The following is a 17,333-nucleotide window of genomic DNA, read 5'->3' on the forward strand; positions in this document are numbered from 1 at the left end:
TTAGACATATTCATTCTCCTTTCTATTGTCTTACACAAAAAGGAGAATTGGATGGGCCTGAAAACAGGTGTTCAATGCATCATCACCCAGTGGCGAAAGTTAAAACAGACTCATTGGGCAGAATCTTCGGGTTGGCGAACTGGGGCAGGCCCCCTCACCGATGCGTAAAATGACACGCGGTGACATCAGGCATGCGTCCCAACGTCACTGCGCATCATTCAGATTTTCAGTTCGGCGGGCGCGCAGCGGAGTCGGCCGCATGCCTGCCGACCTGTCAAAGGCCTACCAAGGCCATTTAAAAACTAATTAAAATAAATAAATGAGCTGCCCGTTCAACCTTAAGGTTTGCGGGCAGGCGAAGAGCCCAGGCAGCCTCTGCATTTATCATGAAACCTCATCCACGGGCGGAATGAGGTTTCATGAAGGTTTTTAAAGTTTAGTAAAAATTTTTAATAAAATTCATTGACATGTCCCAGCTCATGTGGGGACATGTCTTAAATATTTTTTTTCTTTATTAAAATTTTCCAAAATCAAACTAATCTCCCTGAGGCAGCTCTGTGCCTCAGGGAGATTTCTGCACTCTTTCGCGCACATGTATGAAATAGCGCAGGCCCTGACTCAGCCTCCTCCCCCCTGCCCACACAGGGAGCATTCAGTGCTTCCAGGTGCACGTCGCACTGGGCGGGCCTTAATTGGCCCGCCCACGTAAAATGGCGGTGCGCAGCTGATTGCAGGCGGCGATTGGCTACACGCCCGCTCCTTCCAAACCCCCGACAAGGATAAGATTCTCCCCATTATGTTTTTGAAATTCCCCTGCCATTTGATATACTCCATTAAGTAATGCCAGTAGTCTCAAATATGAAGTTTTTGTATGGTACAGATAACTCTTTTTCTCCATTTTCCTCAAAGGGTTCTCATGGCCCATTGGGACCCTCTGGTCGAGCTGGAGGGCGTGGACTACCAGTAAGCTGTTTAATTTATTATTCTGTATTTGTACAATGAAGACATGGACTGCTTTATATTCTATCCAGATGACATTTTGATTGATCCAGGATTCATGAAATGTAATTTGATACTACTGTCCTCTGCAGTCTCAGCATGCATTTAAGTTAAATGCAATCTTCAATAACAAGCAAAATATATTTGTTTATTTCTGTTTTCTCTGTGATTTGACCATGAATGTATCACACTTAAGGAGATTTTAGAAAAATGTACATTTTACATAGAACTAAAACATTGGGCTGGATTTAATGGCTATGGCGGTAGCCCCGTCCACCAGCTGGAAAGCCGGTGGTAACCCTGTCACGGCTATTTCTGGGAGCTCTGATGGGATGAAATGTCAATCAGGCATTTAGCTGTCTGCCATCTGAGTTCCCATGCCTTAGGGAAATAGCTTGCCTCAAAGAGCTGTTGGCCAATCAGAGGCTCAGCAGTCCTCCAGACCCAGCAGTACCACAAGGAGCAGTGACTTCTGCTGGGCCTGCAGCAGGCCCTAGAGCAGCAGCCATGAAAGAGGCCCCAAAAGAGAGGTAAGTGTGGCAGGCTTGCTGGGGCCAAACAGACAGGCCCCAGCAAGGGGGGAGGGGGGCCTGTCATTGTGGAGGCTGTTGGGGGGGGGTCTCTTCAATGGCGGTGGTCCATGCTGCCAGGGAGCCCTTTGTGGGACACAGAGTACTCAAACTAAAGAGCCCCCCCCCCCATTAGAGTCAGCAGGGAGGCCACAAAACTGTACCCATGTGGCATATGCCACTCTTGTGCCCATTGCTGGTTGTATAAAAGTGGCAGTGGGATGAAGCCCTTGTGGTTCTTAATTGGCCACTTAAGGGCCTCAATTGGCCTCCAACTGGGAAGTCCGACCTTGACCTCCCCTGCCACTGACATAATTGGGGGGAGTCAGGGAGGTGATGGGTGCTCTAACCTGTGCCTTCCCATCTGATCATATGGCCCCTTCTGACCGCCCAGCCCACTGCCTGCAGAGGTGGGGGAAATATTAACTTGCATCCAATGTACCTGAGTATTATATAAGTACAAATCATTTCACCTTTGAGACTTGGGTTTGAGGCTGAGGTTGAGTGTTATAGTTGTGTGCTGATCACATCTATCTGTTGTGTTTCAATAGTCACAGAATAGTGTAATGAAAATGTATTCTTTGGGGAGTATCATGGTTTTAGTCAGAATAAACTTTAGCAATGCCAATATAAGTCTAGCCCAAAACTGCATGATTTAAAAGTTACATTTAAGCGAACCATGAGGTTAACTGCTGGTGCATCACGAAAATGTTGCACAGGTTGCTGAAGCAGTGCACAGGAGTTGAAATGGATCCCCCTGCATGAATTGGGATAATGTAAATACAGGCTGTAATTGCAGGAACTGAACTCCAATAGATATTGTGTTCCCCATAGTCACAAAAGAAGATAAAAATCAGTCCCTAAAAAACAAAGTTTTGCAGCGGTGTTATCCCTATTTTTATTGTACATAAAGAGATAAAACCGAAGACTCATTATCCTTCCAGTATAAAAACATGATTAGATGCATAAGAACATAAGTCAGGAATTTACTGATTATAGCTCAAAATCTCTTTTACAAATTCATGAAACCATGTAAAGATTTTACAATGCAACTCTTGTTATCTATCAAAACGGCCAAATAGCTGTATGGTTTAGAATAACTTATCAACTTACATTATCTACTGTTGCAATTCTGGGGCAGTAGTGTCGGGACAAAAATGAAAACAGACAATCCTGGAAATGCTCAACGGGTCTGGCAGCATCTGTGTAAAGAGAGAGACAGAGTTAACCGGAGGGACTTTGCAGTCCCGCCAGTGGTGGACCTCTCTCCAAATTTTCCTGCCCCACCCGTGACAATGCCTGCCGCTGGCGGGACTGGAAAATCCAGACCAACATTTCAGGTCAAGGACCTTTCATCAGATGTATCATCGGCTTGAAACATTAACTCTGTCTTTCTCCCCATGTTTCTTGCCAGCCATGCCGAATGGTTCCAATTTTCTGTTTTTATTTCAGATTTCCACAATACTTTGTTTTTGTGTTAGTCATGGGGCAAAATATTGGTTTATCATCATTAATTATGAAAGCTAATGTATAACACTTTCCAAAGAAATTTGTCTTTGCCATTAGCGTGAAATGAGCTCATTATGAATCAACAGCCTTTCACACAGTGCCCTCTGTTCTTCTCTATCGACTTAAATGGAAATGAAAATCATGCAGGGTGCAAAATATGCAGCCAATTCATTCTCAGCTCATTGTATGTTACTATTGTATACTATTGTATGACCAATATTGTCCTCTAGAGTAAGTATAACTAAAACTGATGTGGACTGCAAATTGTTTATTATTTAAATAACAAAAATCCAAAATAAATTGGAAAAAAATAGTTCAAATAATGAGCACAGAAGAAAATATGTACTTTCCTCACTCAAAGATGATCTCAGAGTCATTAATAATTCCCTTGAGCTTTCATATGATCCTAGGACTTGCCCTAAAATAGCAGCAAAATATACAATTGCTTCATGCAGCGTTTCAAATGACTGTATTCTTATTTTGATGAGGCATTGACCCACTTAACATAAATAGATTAATGCCACTGCTAAAATAGCAGATATGAATTTCAGGTAGATGCATTAACCTGTGTTTGAGGGCCACTCTAATGTACATATAAAACTATGCATTTTTTTAAAACCTTACATGCAAAGCAATCCATTGGTATGATACAGGGTGCCTAAAGCATATTTCTGAATGCGTGTTAGTATATTCAGGCTATTTCTAAATTGATAGAATATGATACATAAAACAGAAACTGTTTCCTTCCATCCTTTTTTCCTCAGTCATATGAAAAGATTTTTGCTTCGGGCACAATTGGCGATCTGGTTGTATGCTGCACTCAGAATTGTGCCAGTTTTGAGCAGTGTTTTTTTGGTTCTCATGTTTATGCTTAAACTCCTGCATGTTGTCAAACGGAAACGCTGCCATAGACCAGCACAATTCAGCAGCGTTTTAGAACATAATTTTTAAGAAGTGTTTTTGCTTTTAAAAAATACTCTTTGATGTTTCCATTTGATTAATAAAGTTTAAATGTATTTATCAAAAAACTTAAACATTTTTAATCGCCTGTGGGTAACCTAATTTTTAAATCCGAAAATGACTTTTAAAAAACTATACAGAACCATTTATTCGTTACATTCAGTTACAATAGTCAGTTTCTTAGTCAAATTTTTTTTTAAAGTAAAAGCTTTTAAAAAGTGCTTGTGGCGTCTTTGCATCTAAAAAAATAGTTAACTTTAAGACCTCTTGAATGCTCATAAACAGTTGCAATTAGCAGAAATTCACTGTGGTGATTAATTTGATCTGGATGGGGCAGTTTTGTGTGTGGAGCAGATTTTTGGTGCAATCTTTTTTAAAACTAAGACGAAAGATTGCTGAATGGAATTTATACTTGTAATTTGCACAAGCATTGTGCTGATTTGACCAATTTTGGGCAAATTGCACTGAAAAACAAGTGTGCTCTAGCAGAAACTGTTATCCAAGCTATTTGAATGTTATCAGATTATGCTGTATTTTATTATTAGGGAGATTCATCTTCTTAATTTTGGATTGACTTCCATAGGGCCCTCAAGGTCCCCGTGGTGACAAAGGTGAAAATGGAATTCAGGGTGAACGAGGTCAGAAAGGTCATCGTGGATTTACTGGTTTACAGGGTCTTCCTGGTCCTCCTGTAAGTAACTTTCACATCATTTCAAAAGAGGTTTTACTGTATTTACAATAAACTTCATTTTACCATATTTAATGCAAAACTCCACAGTGTTTTCCTTGCATTATAATTGTATTCTTGATATATACAGTAGGTCATGGTTTTCTGCTTCTATTTACATCTGTCCGCTATATTCCACCTGTTAAAATTAATAGACAGCCAATCTCAAAGCATCAAATGCTGAAATTGAAAATCCTGGTCAGAATCCTTCTACTATTCAAAGGATTAAACAAATCCAATTCTTTTCTCTCTTATTTAGGGTCCATCTGGTGAGCAGGGTGGTCCTGGAATTCCAGGGCCATTTGGTCCAAGAGTAAGTATATTTCAACATGTACCATTTTAATACAACAAGCAGAATTCACAAATAATCATCTTGTAAGTTTCTTTGAACCATGACTCAAAATTTCCCCATAGCTTTTGCAAGGGACAGGCATAAGAGCAGCATTACACCATTTCTCCTGCAAAAATTTGTGTGTATGCGAATTACTTGACACCATGTGAGTTTGCTCCTTGCCTTCAAGCTATGTCTACTGAAACCCTATTTAGCTCAGTAACATAGCTTTGCCCCTGTGCATGTGTAAATTTTCCACATCTATTCCAATCTAAACAGCATACATGCACTCCCTAAAATGTAGGCACAGCACCGAATTCCAAATTGTATAATAAGAGTGGAACAGGCCCCATACAATACCGTTGGAATTCGGGAACAAATTTCTTGGTGATTTTTATTTTTAATTCTCACCTGGACCTGAACTGCGTTTTCTTTATATCTTTGAATGCTTTATTATGGCATCACAATCTGTAACAAAAAACACCCATTCCATTTTCATTTTTGAAAGTAATCTGTGCAGTTTAACATGCAGAACTGATGGTTTGATGGCTTCAAACTTGAAGAATGAAGCTTCCATGCATGTTTCTTCAGTACCTTATTAGTTACACTAAATTTGTGCTTGTGTTGCTCTGGTGTTTATGTTCCAGCGCACGTAAATGGGATTTTTAGGAAATTTTGGTGCAAGTTGGATCGAAGAAATTTAAGGCCATAGTAGTTACCAAATTACCATTTTGAATCCAGTCCGAATATATCCTATAAAACTCCTTTCTTTAAACTTTGTCAAAAGCTAATACCAACGATGACAAAAAAAGTGTATGAATCAGTGTAACCATCATAATCAAATTGACATAACATAGGCAAATAGTATGTTGCTGTGTGGATTACATTTTCAAACTGTGGCCTGGTTCCTAGTACAAGCCATCAAGTTTCTATCCAAATGTCATTAAATTTCTATATATTTTCAGCATCTGTTGGGCCCTAGTATCTAATTTTCTGTTGCTGTAGCCTAATAAGGTTCTTTCCATAACGGTAATGCTTTTTTCCCTTTGTGTAGCTGATACTGTCTTTTGGAAGTTAGCACTGAGGTTTTACAGGAATGGCTCAGAGTTGGCCCCACACGGGAACATTTACAAACCGTTGCTGTCTGTGATAGAAGTGAGCTCACTGTGCTCAGGATACAAAACACAAATTTATCATGAATGTGGCCAAGACCTGTGGCAAAGGATAATTGTACTTCAGGCTGAAGTTTCAAAGGCATTCACAATTCTACAACATGTCATATTCTTTTAGGGTCCTCCTGGCCCAGTTGGTCCTCCTGGAAAAGAAGGTCACATTGGTTTCCCTGGGCCTATTGGGCCACCTGGTTCACGCGGAACTCTTGGAGAAACTGGCCCTGAGGTAAATGTACAGAATCTCTGTGTGTCAGGAATGCATCTCTTCAATATATTTTACGTGGCCACTAGTTTATCTATATCTTTGCTGAACCGTAAAGTGAAAGCTAATTGAAGAATAACAACTTCCAAAGAAAAGAGCTTGTAATTAGCATTAAGCTCTGTGTAATTGTAGTGAACGTAAGTCACATTTTACAGTAAGGAACATTTTGCCCAGATTTTAGAGTAGTTTCTAATGGAAGTGGTTGAGCAAATGATGTTAACCTTCTACCTGATGTATCCCAGAATATTCGAATGTCCCACTGATTTAAAACTTCCTGACAGCCCAAGATGAAGTTAATTTTAAGATTCAAATTGCTATTCTCTGATTGCATTTGATATGCACATTAGACAACAATTTCGAATTTTGAACCATCCTGCACTTTATGCCAATTAGAATTTGGTTCAAATATCAAGTTGTCCCAATGATACTGCCTTCTCCTTGAATCAGAAGAACATGGGTTCAAGTCGTCCTCCAAGACTGGAGCACATAATCAAGGATCCACTTTAGTACAGTACTCAGAATGTTGCAGGTACCATAATTTGGGTGAGATGCTAATCTGCCCTATCTACCTGTTCAGGTGGATATAACAGGCTGCACAGCACTATCAAAAGAAAAGACTGCTCACTAACATTTATCCCTCACTGCTGTTTTTTGGCACTTTCTGTGTGCAATTTGGTTACTGCATTAGCTCAAGTATCAACAGTTCACCAGCAATTCATTGGCTGTGAAATATTGTGGATGCTTTGAAGTTGTGAAAGGTGCCACACAAATCTAATGTCTTTGAAATAATAAATTTGAAGTTAATATCTCTCTGTAAACTAGGTATACATATAAAAGCTCATAAATGACTCTCCAATTTCCCATTCACAGGGTCCTCCTGGTGAGGAAGGACCACCTGGTGTTCCTGGCCCCCCTGGTCCTCCCACTGCTGCCTATGATGATATTATGAGCCTTTATGAGATGGAACCAGATACTTTGGATATACTCAATGCTGATGAGACTTCCGATACTCTTCCAAAGGATTCAGGAGTGGACGCTACCCTGAAATCCCTCAGTAGCCAATTGGAAACCATGCGTAGCCCGGATGGTACCAGAAAGAACCCAGCTCGAACGTGCCAAGATCTTTTATTCTGTCACCCAGAAAAGAAAAGTGGTATGTATTTGGACAGGGACCATTCTCTCCTGCAAGGGTTTGGATATTTCTTTCTGAACATTGAACATTTCTTTTCCACAGAATGACAAAACAAGGCAATGGTCTCTCAGCACCATGGAGTTGATTATCACCCCAAAAGCCTTTTAGGCTGGGTGGATGGCTGGGCAAGAGAAAAATGGATTCGATGGCCTAAGATTCTAGCCCATTTAATTGTTGCCAGCCCATTTCCTGCACAGAAAGACTGGGAAAAGGGCACTAAAAAATATCAGAGCATTGGCCACTTGCCAGCTTGCGGGTGGGTGGCAGGGTCTCTTGGGAGGGAAGGGGTAAGCCCGGGGAAAGGAGGGCCACAGCTTTCCTTGTGGGACTCAGAGGTGCAGCCCCGCTTTTCCACAAAGGAAAGGCTTGCAGTTTCCTGAAGGACTTTGTCTTTCTGCAGACCTGACTCAGTCTGGTGGAAAAGCCAGACCCCAGTTAAAATATAATTGTTGTCCCAACGAAGCAACAAGACTCTACTTACATAAATCACGAGGCCCCCGCCTCCTTTAGGTGGGCACCCAATCCACCTGCAGGTTACAATTGGAAATTATGCAGAAGATTTGAGTTCTAAGTGGAAGTAACCTACTTGTTTCCAACTGTCACCTGCCCATTCTTCACAAAGCGGAAAGGGCCAAAATCAATGTCTGCCTCCCACACAGGACAAGCAACAGACGTAAGCTGTTCAGCCCCTTGAGTCCATTCTATCAGAAGCTGACACACTGGAATAGATAACAATACCAAGCTATTGTGTAGATACTTCTGAGCTAGGTTGTTTTCGTTATGAATCACAATTCCAGTAACATGTAATCCAGTGGGGGAAATAATGGCCCAGTGTAACAACAGTAACATTTCTGGCTCCTATCAAGCTGGCTATTGTTCAGTTCTCTAAACAATATTAATAGGAAAGTTCCAATCAATGTGAAGATACTGTTAATGTTTTTAGAGCGTAAACCAGGACAACTCATTGGTAAGACCACAATTGGAATTGTTTCTGCAATATTTTTTGGGCAATATCCCTTTGAAATGCAACGGACTGAAAGAGAATTAGAAAGTGATTGACAAAATCTTGGGACCTGAAGTTTTAAGTTGTTCCAAGAAGCATTTGAAACTGAATGTGTTTGCATTGGGGATTGAATATTGTGCAAATAGTTCTTATTAAAGGAGTCTGGTTCAGAACAGGATTGCAGGTTAACACAAGTACAGTCGTACGCTGGCTTCTTTGATTCTTTTATTAAAATGAACTATAATTACAAGCTATAGATACTGACCTTCAGGGCATGCAAATTCTTGATCAAATGAGTGAAGGGATCCATGCGGTATCAAAAGCCATGTTTTATGCCTTATACTTTTAATTAATTTTAGAAAGTTATCAAAGAAATCTTTGTCTGGGATTTTCCGTGCCCGGCAGCATCAGGCGTGTTCGGTAGCGTGAGCAGACAATGTGGCATGATCGGTTTCACGACAGCCTGAAATCAGAAATCAGATTGTCCGCTCAGCCTGCCGATGGTGGGCCACGCTCCCCATCATCGGACATTGGGAACCTCATTGTAATACTTCAGCATATCATTACATGGCCTGCCTGCTAGAATCGTCACTCCCTGTTGGATCGTCCACCCACATCGGCGAGAAAACACACCAGCATGTTTCACAACAGCACATAAGTGACGTGCACCTGGTGAGCTGCACTTCACTGGGGACTTCATAGTTTGTTTGCCCACCTTGCTTCGGTCAGCACTCGCAGTTATCAGCGCCAGGCTTCACAGACAGCACCACATCACTTTTAGTGGGGCCTTACAAGCAGGTCTCTACCTAGCAGATCAGCCATATGTGGGTGGCTTTTCAATGACTGCAGGGTTAGGGCTTGCTTGGGGAAGGGGAAGATGTGGCCTCAGACAAGAGAAGAGGCTGCAGAATGAGAGCTGTACTGGGGAAGGAGGGTAACCTAGAGTGTGTGTTGGGGGGCACATATTGATCTGTGCAAGTGGCCTCAAGATGGTGAGGGCTGAGGAGGCAGTCTCCAGAGGAGATGAGGCCAGATGGAGATGTGAGGGTATGTGTGTGTGAGAGTGAGCGGTGATGTCCCTTGAGCTGGCAGTGAGTGAGCTGCCATGTGTGATGGGCTTGAGTATGTGAGTTAAGAGTTTTGAGATGTTGCCATACCCTGGCTGCATGGATGAGATCTTTCATCCTCTTTCTGCGCTGGATGGCTAACCCCCTCTGTGCAGCATTGGCACTGATCACCACTGCCACCGCTTCCCAAGCCTGCCCATCATGCGGCCAGAGCGCCAGAGTGGGGATAGAGGACATCACGCCGGGCCTCCGCAGCGTCCAAAAGACACTCCAATGCTTTGTCACTAAACCTGGGGGCTGCAATTTTAGAGTCATAGGGCAGGTTTTTCCAGTCAGCAAGTGGGGGCGGGGCCTGCTCGCCGACGTGTCAATTGACGCAGGGATACATTGGGCGTGTGTCCCGACGTCACCCCATGTCTTTTAGACTTTCAGTTCGGCGGGCGCGCAACCGAATCGGCTGTGTACCCGCCAAACTGTCAACAGCCTATTAAGGCCATTAAAAAACTAATTAATCTGATTGATGGTTCTGCCCGTCCAACCTTAGGGATGGCGGGCAGGCCGGGAGCCCAGACGGGCCTCGGAAAAAGCATGAAACCTCATCCACGGGCAGGATGAGGTTAAATGGGGGTTTTAAATGTTTATCAAATGTTAAAATAAAAGTTAAGGACATGTCCCAACTCATGTGACCGTGTCACATGAGGGGACATGTCAGGGAAATTTTTTTTATTACCTTTCTGTCAACTTTTGAATTGGAGCTGATCTCCCTGAGGCAGCACTTTGTCTCAGGGAGATCTGTGCGCTCTTCCACACGCATGTGTGAAAGAGCCCACTCCCGGCTGAGGGAATCCCCTCCGGCCACACAGGGAGCGCATAGCGTCTTAATTGGCCCGCCCACATAAAATGGCGGCCCCGACTGGGGGCGCCGATCGGAAGACTGGCCACTGGCGCCCACTCCCGCTCTTCCCCCACAATGGGGGGTTAATGTTCCCCATAGAGTCATAGAGGTTTACAGCACAGAAAAAGGCCCTTCGGCCCATCGAGTCTGCACCGGTCAAACAAGTACCTAACTATTCTAATCCCATTTTCCAGCACTAGGTGGCCTTGTATGCCACAGCAGTCTTTTTGCCTTTCGTGGACATCTTCCCTGCAGTAGTCGTGGCTTGGAAGCAATGAAACGTGTGCGCTTGGCTGGACTATAAATGTGGCCCCCAGCATCATGAAGTGGCGAGGGGATGGCGTGGTGGGCAAATCAGAGCCCGTCTGCCATGGAAACAATGTGTTTTCCGGGAATGCATAACTAATACAGTGGACTTGGGATGATATGGCATGAAAACCCGCCATTGTGGCCGGCAGGTAAAACGTCATTTTACCAGCCCACTACCGCACTTAGTGCAAATCTGGAATGATCCTGCCCTTTATCTCACTACCTAACTGTCAGCTCAGGCATATATTATGAAACTAAGAATTGGTATCATCGCACTTAATGAAACACTGAGTAAAAAAAGTTCCAGATCAGTGGGACCATGGAAATGTCAGATCAAAATTGATTTTTTTTATTCATTCATGAGATGTGGATGTCGCTGACACAGTCAGTTTATGTTGTTTATTCCCTAGTTGTCCTTGAGAAGGCGGTGGTGAGCCTCCTTCTTGACCAGCTGCAGTCCATCTGGTGTAGGTACACCACAGTGCTGTTAGAGAGAGTTCCAGGATTTTGACCCAGTGACAGTGAAGGAATGGTGATATAGTTCCAAGTCAGGATGGTGAGTGACTTGGAGCAGAACTTCCAGGTGGTGGTATTCATGAATCTGCTGCCCTTGTCCTTCTAGGTGGTAGAGGTCACAGGTTTGGAAGGTGTTGTTGAAGTAGGCTTGTCAAGTTGCTTCAGTGCATCTTGTAGATGGTACACACGACTACCACAGTGCCCTGGTGGTGGAGCGAGTGAATGTTTAAGGTGACAGATGGGGTGCTGATCATGCGGGCTGCTTTTTCCTGGATGGTATCGAGCTTTTTGAGTGCAGCTGGACCTGCACATCCAGGCAAGTGGAAAGGATTCCATCACATTCCTGACTTGTGACTTGAAGAAGGTGAAAAGTCTAAAGAGTTAGGAGGTGAGTCACTCACTGCAGAATAATATATATAATCTTAAACTGAAATCCTCATGCTTCATGCATATCTCTTCTTGGATTAGCTTTAAGATTTTCTTCTTGGGTGTTTGCCTGTCTTCCTTCAGGGAATTAAATAGGATATGTGGAGCCTGTGATAGGCCAAATTAAACATAGACTGCTCAAGTGAGAAAACTGACTTTTCCTTCTCCCAGTTTTGTAATGTGAAACATGCGCACATGTGAGAACAGGAAAGTGTTAACTTCTTACATGTTAAAATATTGGCGAAAACCTTTAAGTAAATAGTCGTTTGGTAGTACAGAGCTTGGGTATTGCTGCGAAAAGGGATATGTTGAAGCTTATCATCTTACACTCATCAGGACACTTCACAAGAATACCAAATAAGGGGAAAATAACAATTTATACTGTATGAGAAGAGAGTGCTGATTGTTTGGCAAGTGGACTCTGATTGGTAGAGGCATTGTCATGGAGAATACACCAGTGATGGTGACTGACAGTTAACTACCAAGCATTGTTTGAAATTTAAACCAGGCAGCTGCCCTTGATTGGTCAAGGCATTGCTCCAAGGAATGAGTCAGCGAATGGCTGTTACTTATTTTGTTTAGCTGAAACAGGCACAATGTGTGAACATGTTCTTTATGTCTGCAAAGAACATTGCCCTCTGTATGAATATATATAGCTTACAGTACATGCAAATGCCCCACATTGCAAGCCTGACTGATGATCCTAAATTGGTTGTCAGTGTAATTTTTAGCACACTCAGGATTATTTAGCAAATATGTCCAATCACGGAATCACATCTAATGTTGGACACTGTGTTTTGAGTTTTGCAAGCACAGGCTAGTTGGGTACAGTCTGTACACTGCCCGTTGTGAACAGCGGCTGGGACATGCTGTTTGATATGATCCGCCAGTGTTTGGGACATACATCACACTGACACTGAAATTCATATACCATATTACTCATTTATGTGATAAGCAGTACGTCTTTCTAGCTTGACAGCAGCATCCTGTTAGTGGCGAATACCACTCGTGTTATCCCCCCTAGGCCCAGCTTTCACAAACATCTTTGTTGGTTTCCATGAGAAATGTGTCTTTGGTGAAGTGACACTTAACCACCTAGCCCTCGCATATTTCTGATATTTAAATCCGGGACAGCATGTAATAATTTCCTTATGTGTCTTAATGGGCTCCACCCTGCACTCAAATTCACCTTTGAAATAAAGCAGAAAAAATGAACTCCCCTTCCTTGACTTCCTAGATAAATCTGCCAGGGGGGTTCTCTACCACGGTCTACCACAAACCTACCTTCACTGGTCAATACACGCGTTGGGAGTTCCACACACTGTAAGATTGGTCATATCGGCAACCTTGTAGATAGGGCCTGAGCCATTTGCTCACCATGCAAGCTCGATGTTGAAATAGGGCGCATCAAAGGTATCCTGCAAGATAATGGCTACCCTGATCAGATCATTTCACGCTGTATATCACACAAACTCATGAACGGGCCTAAGGCCTTCATTTTTGGCCCTGAAAAGTGCCCAATCTACCAGTATAAATTGTTGTTTTCCCCTTATATTGGTATTCTTGTGAAGTGTCCTGATGAGTCCAAGACAAAAAGCTTCAACATATCTCTTTTTTCAGCAATAACCTTCAAGTACTTGAATATCTGAATGTGAATATATTTTGCAGGGGAATACTGGATTGATCCTAACCAGGGTTGTGTTGAGGATGCGATTAAAATATACTGCAATATGGACACTGGTGAGACCTGTATCCTTGCTGACCCATCTGAAATACCACGTAAAACCTGGTGGAGCAAAAGGAATGGTGATGATCCTGGACACGTATGGTTTGGTGACTCTATGAATGGTGGATTACAGGTAAATAAAATGACTCTGCACAGTATTTGTAACTGTGCTTTTCAATGTGCAAGAAATGTATTTTCCAGTTTCATTCATTTGTAGCTAGGATCAGGAGAGGCTTCCAAACAAAATCATTGGTCCGGATCTTCAAGTCTCCGAATACATCCGCAATCAGATGTATGACCCAAGATGCACATTGGGACCCCATGGAAGTGGCACTTTGAATTTCTGATGGGTAATTCCCCTACTCCCTGGGACCCTCCGTGAAAGTCTCTGACTCTGAGTTAAAGTTGGAGACTTCGGACAGTTCTGATTTACTTACCTGAAAAGCTACCCAGGAAAAAACTAACTCCTGGGTAACTACAGAACTGACCCCTTCCCCCCAACCCAGTCACTCACACCAACTCCCTCCCCCATTCCAATTCCCATTTGACCCCCTGACTACTCCACTGACCCCCTGAATACCCTTGACCAACTCCCCGACCTGACCTGACTACCCCTCATGACCACACTAATTCCTGACCATCTGACTAAACCCCTACCAGGCCTAACTAGCCACCACCACCAGACTACCCCATCCACCCATCTGCCACCCTAGCCACCTCACCCGCCCTAGCCACTTACCACCTCACTCACCTGCCAACTTACCCACTTACCTCACCCACCTACCCATCCTACCACCCTGCCCAATCACTCATTCATCCGTTCACCCATTCACTAACATTCACACTGGGCATTGAAACTTACCTTAGGGCGGCAAGTGACAGTAAAAAGGGGGCGTGGCGTGTCTTCCTCCTCTCCCCCCTCACTCCTCCCACCCATCCCCGCCCCCATCCCCCCCTCCCCCCTCCCCACCCCGTCCCAACGCTGCGATGAAGCTCTTCATGGGACTGTATGGTCCACATTTCTAAAGAAGCTGGGCTCAGAAGACCTGGCCAGAAAAGCGGAGCAGTGTCAGGGTGCAGAAAAGTACGAGTGGAGCGGCAATCCGACAATGATTGCTGCTTCGCGGAAGATCCGGGCCATTGTTTTGAAATTGAAATTGTCCTGTTTCCTTGTTGAAAGATTCTGGTCCACTGAAGACAGATGCAGCTTTCTTATTCCTAAACAATAACGAAACAAAAATCAGCATAATTATTAGAAAAGACAAAGCAACTGTTATATAATGTAAGTACGTATAGGAGTGAGTGAATGTAACAGGTGAAGTCAGACATTGCAGAACGTTTGATTTAAAACTTTTTCAGAGTCCATTTATAAGGCGTAGTCATGAAAGTTATCATTCATCAGTTGAGAGCGAATTTCAGAATAAAATAAAAGTAATTATTGGGAATTATGTCTTATACACTATAAAGGAACACTGTCATTGCTGAGATATCCTTTGGTTAGGTTTACAATGCTCTATTTGCTTTATCTTGACCACAGAAACACATTTTAAGAATCTTTTTTGTTATGCATTTACCGCTTACTTAAAATGCATCTATTTTTGCACATTTTTACATTATTCCATGTCATTCAGTTGCAGAACATGAATCTACATTGACTGAAGAGCAGAAATAGGTTGTTTTACTGAAAATTTACAGAGGTTCCACGAAGTGTAACATTTCGCAGCAAGCAACATTTAAGGGCACCATGATTAAGAACAAAACATTTCATTCAGTAATTATAAAGGAAGAGTGATATTTGTTTAGTTTGGCCCTGCTGTGTTTTAAAACACCTGTAAGCATAAAATTATGCCATAGGACACTCAAGGACAAACCTTTAACAGGCTGCCGGGAAGCCCTCATTTAGTGCAAACATCAACCCTTTTTTTTATTCATTCACAGAATATAAGCATCACTGGTAAGGCCAGCATTTAATGCCCACCCTACTTTCTCTTGAGAAGGTGGTGGTGAACTGCCTTGTTAAATACAATCGTGTGGCTTTTTAGAGTGTAGTTAATACTCAACCACATTGCATTGCGTCTGGAGTCACATGTGGCCAGACTGGATAAGGAGGGAAGATTTCCTTCCCAGAAGGACATCAGTGAATGAGATGGGTTTTTTTAACGACAATCAGTAGTTTCACAGTCACCGTTACTGACAACAGCTTTTTTTTCCAGGTTTATTTAATAACTGAAATTTAAATTTCCCAGCTGTTGTGGTGATGGGATTTGAACTTGTATCCTGGTATAAATCAGTCCAGGTCTTTGAATTACTAGTCGATTAATGTAACCACTATGCTACCATACCCAACAAAAAAAATTAAAGGAACTGTCTGCTAAAATAGTGGGAAGAGAAATGCAGAAGTCTTTTTCCTGCTGGCATCACCAATTGTGATTTCAGAGCCATTGCAGATAACCTGATAGAAAATCATCTCTATTGCTAAGCTTGAGATGAGAAAGATAATGAGAAAGCGTCACACTTTATGATATATTTGGAAGGAATCCTATATGTTGTACACCGTAATTATTTAAAAAACAATATTCATCTGGTGACATCTTCCAGCCAGCAGATGGGGATGTTGGACTATTTAAGATTTGTGGTATTGCTTTATGTAGTGCAACACTGGCCTCTACTGCTAGAAAAACAATACTACAGGATTAGATAAAACAGTGCAACAGTTTTACCCCATTAAATATGGTGTACTTTAAGATATATTCCATTTGGGGAACAATACCTAATTCATGTCATAATCTGACGCCATAACTGCCTAAATACGGTGATTTTGATTAAAACTCAGCTAGATTACTGCACCAATGAAAACTTAAGTAGAGGAAAATCAATATTATCCATTAGATGGATTCTGACGGTATTCAGTAGAAAGTTTTCAACTCTCAATTATAACAGCAATTTGTTTCACATTGACCAGCCTCCAAAGGGACCTGGGTGTCCTTGTTCATCATTAGTCACTAAAAGTTAGCATGCAGGTGCAGCAAGCAATTAGAAAGGCAATTGGTATATTGGCCTTCATCACAAGGGATTTGAGTACAGGAGTAAGGATGTCTTGCTGCAGTTATATAGAGCCTTGGTGAGACCTCACCCGGAGTATTGTGTACAGTTTTGGTCTCCTTATCTAAGGCGGGATATACTTGCCATTGAGGGAGTGCAACGGACATTCCTCAGATTAATCCTGGGATGGCGGGATTGTCTTCTGAGGAGAGGCTGGGGAGACTGGATCTGTACTCCCTAGCGTTTTGAAGAATGAGGGGTGACCTCATTGAAACTTACAAAATTCTTACAGATTGTAACAGGGTGGATGTAGGTAAGATGTTTCCCCTGGCTGGTGAGTCTAAAACCAGGGGACGTAATCTTAGGATAAGGGGTAGACTATTTAAGACTGAGATGAGGAGGAATTTCTTCAGTCAGAGGGTGATGAATCTTTGGAATTCTCTACCCCAGGGGGTCGTGGAAGCTCAATCATTGAGCATGCTCAGAACAGAAACTGATATATTTCTGGAGACTAATGACATCAAGGGATATGGAGATAGCGCGATAAAGTGGCATTGAGGTAGATGATCAGCCATGATCTAATTGGATGCTGGAGCAGGCTCGAGGGGCTGATTGGCCTACTCCTGCT

At 42.6% G+C, this 17,333-nt stretch overlaps 1 protein-coding gene across 1 annotated transcript in view; it reads left to right on the plus strand.

The window, feature by feature from the left end:
• Positions 1 to 17,333, plus strand: part of LOC144686197 (uncharacterized) — a 170,546-nt gene that overhangs the window by 142,645 nt on the left and 10,568 nt on the right. Inside the window, exons 46-51 of the mRNA XM_078551295.1 lie at positions 910 to 963; positions 4,621 to 4,728; positions 5,024 to 5,077; positions 6,386 to 6,493; positions 7,400 to 7,682; positions 13,606 to 13,796. Of these exons, the coding sequence (XP_078407421.1) occupies positions 910 to 963; positions 4,621 to 4,728; positions 5,024 to 5,077; positions 6,386 to 6,493; positions 7,400 to 7,682; positions 13,606 to 13,796 (798 nt within the window). The remainder of the gene's footprint in view (positions 1 to 909; positions 964 to 4,620; positions 4,729 to 5,023; positions 5,078 to 6,385; positions 6,494 to 7,399; positions 7,683 to 13,605; positions 13,797 to 17,333) is intronic.

This window comes from Cetorhinus maximus, chromosome 11 (genome assembly GCF_964194155.1).
Source record: "Cetorhinus maximus chromosome 11, sCetMax3.hap1.1, whole genome shotgun sequence".
NCBI lineage: Eukaryota > Metazoa > Chordata > Chondrichthyes > Lamniformes > Cetorhinidae > Cetorhinus > Cetorhinus maximus.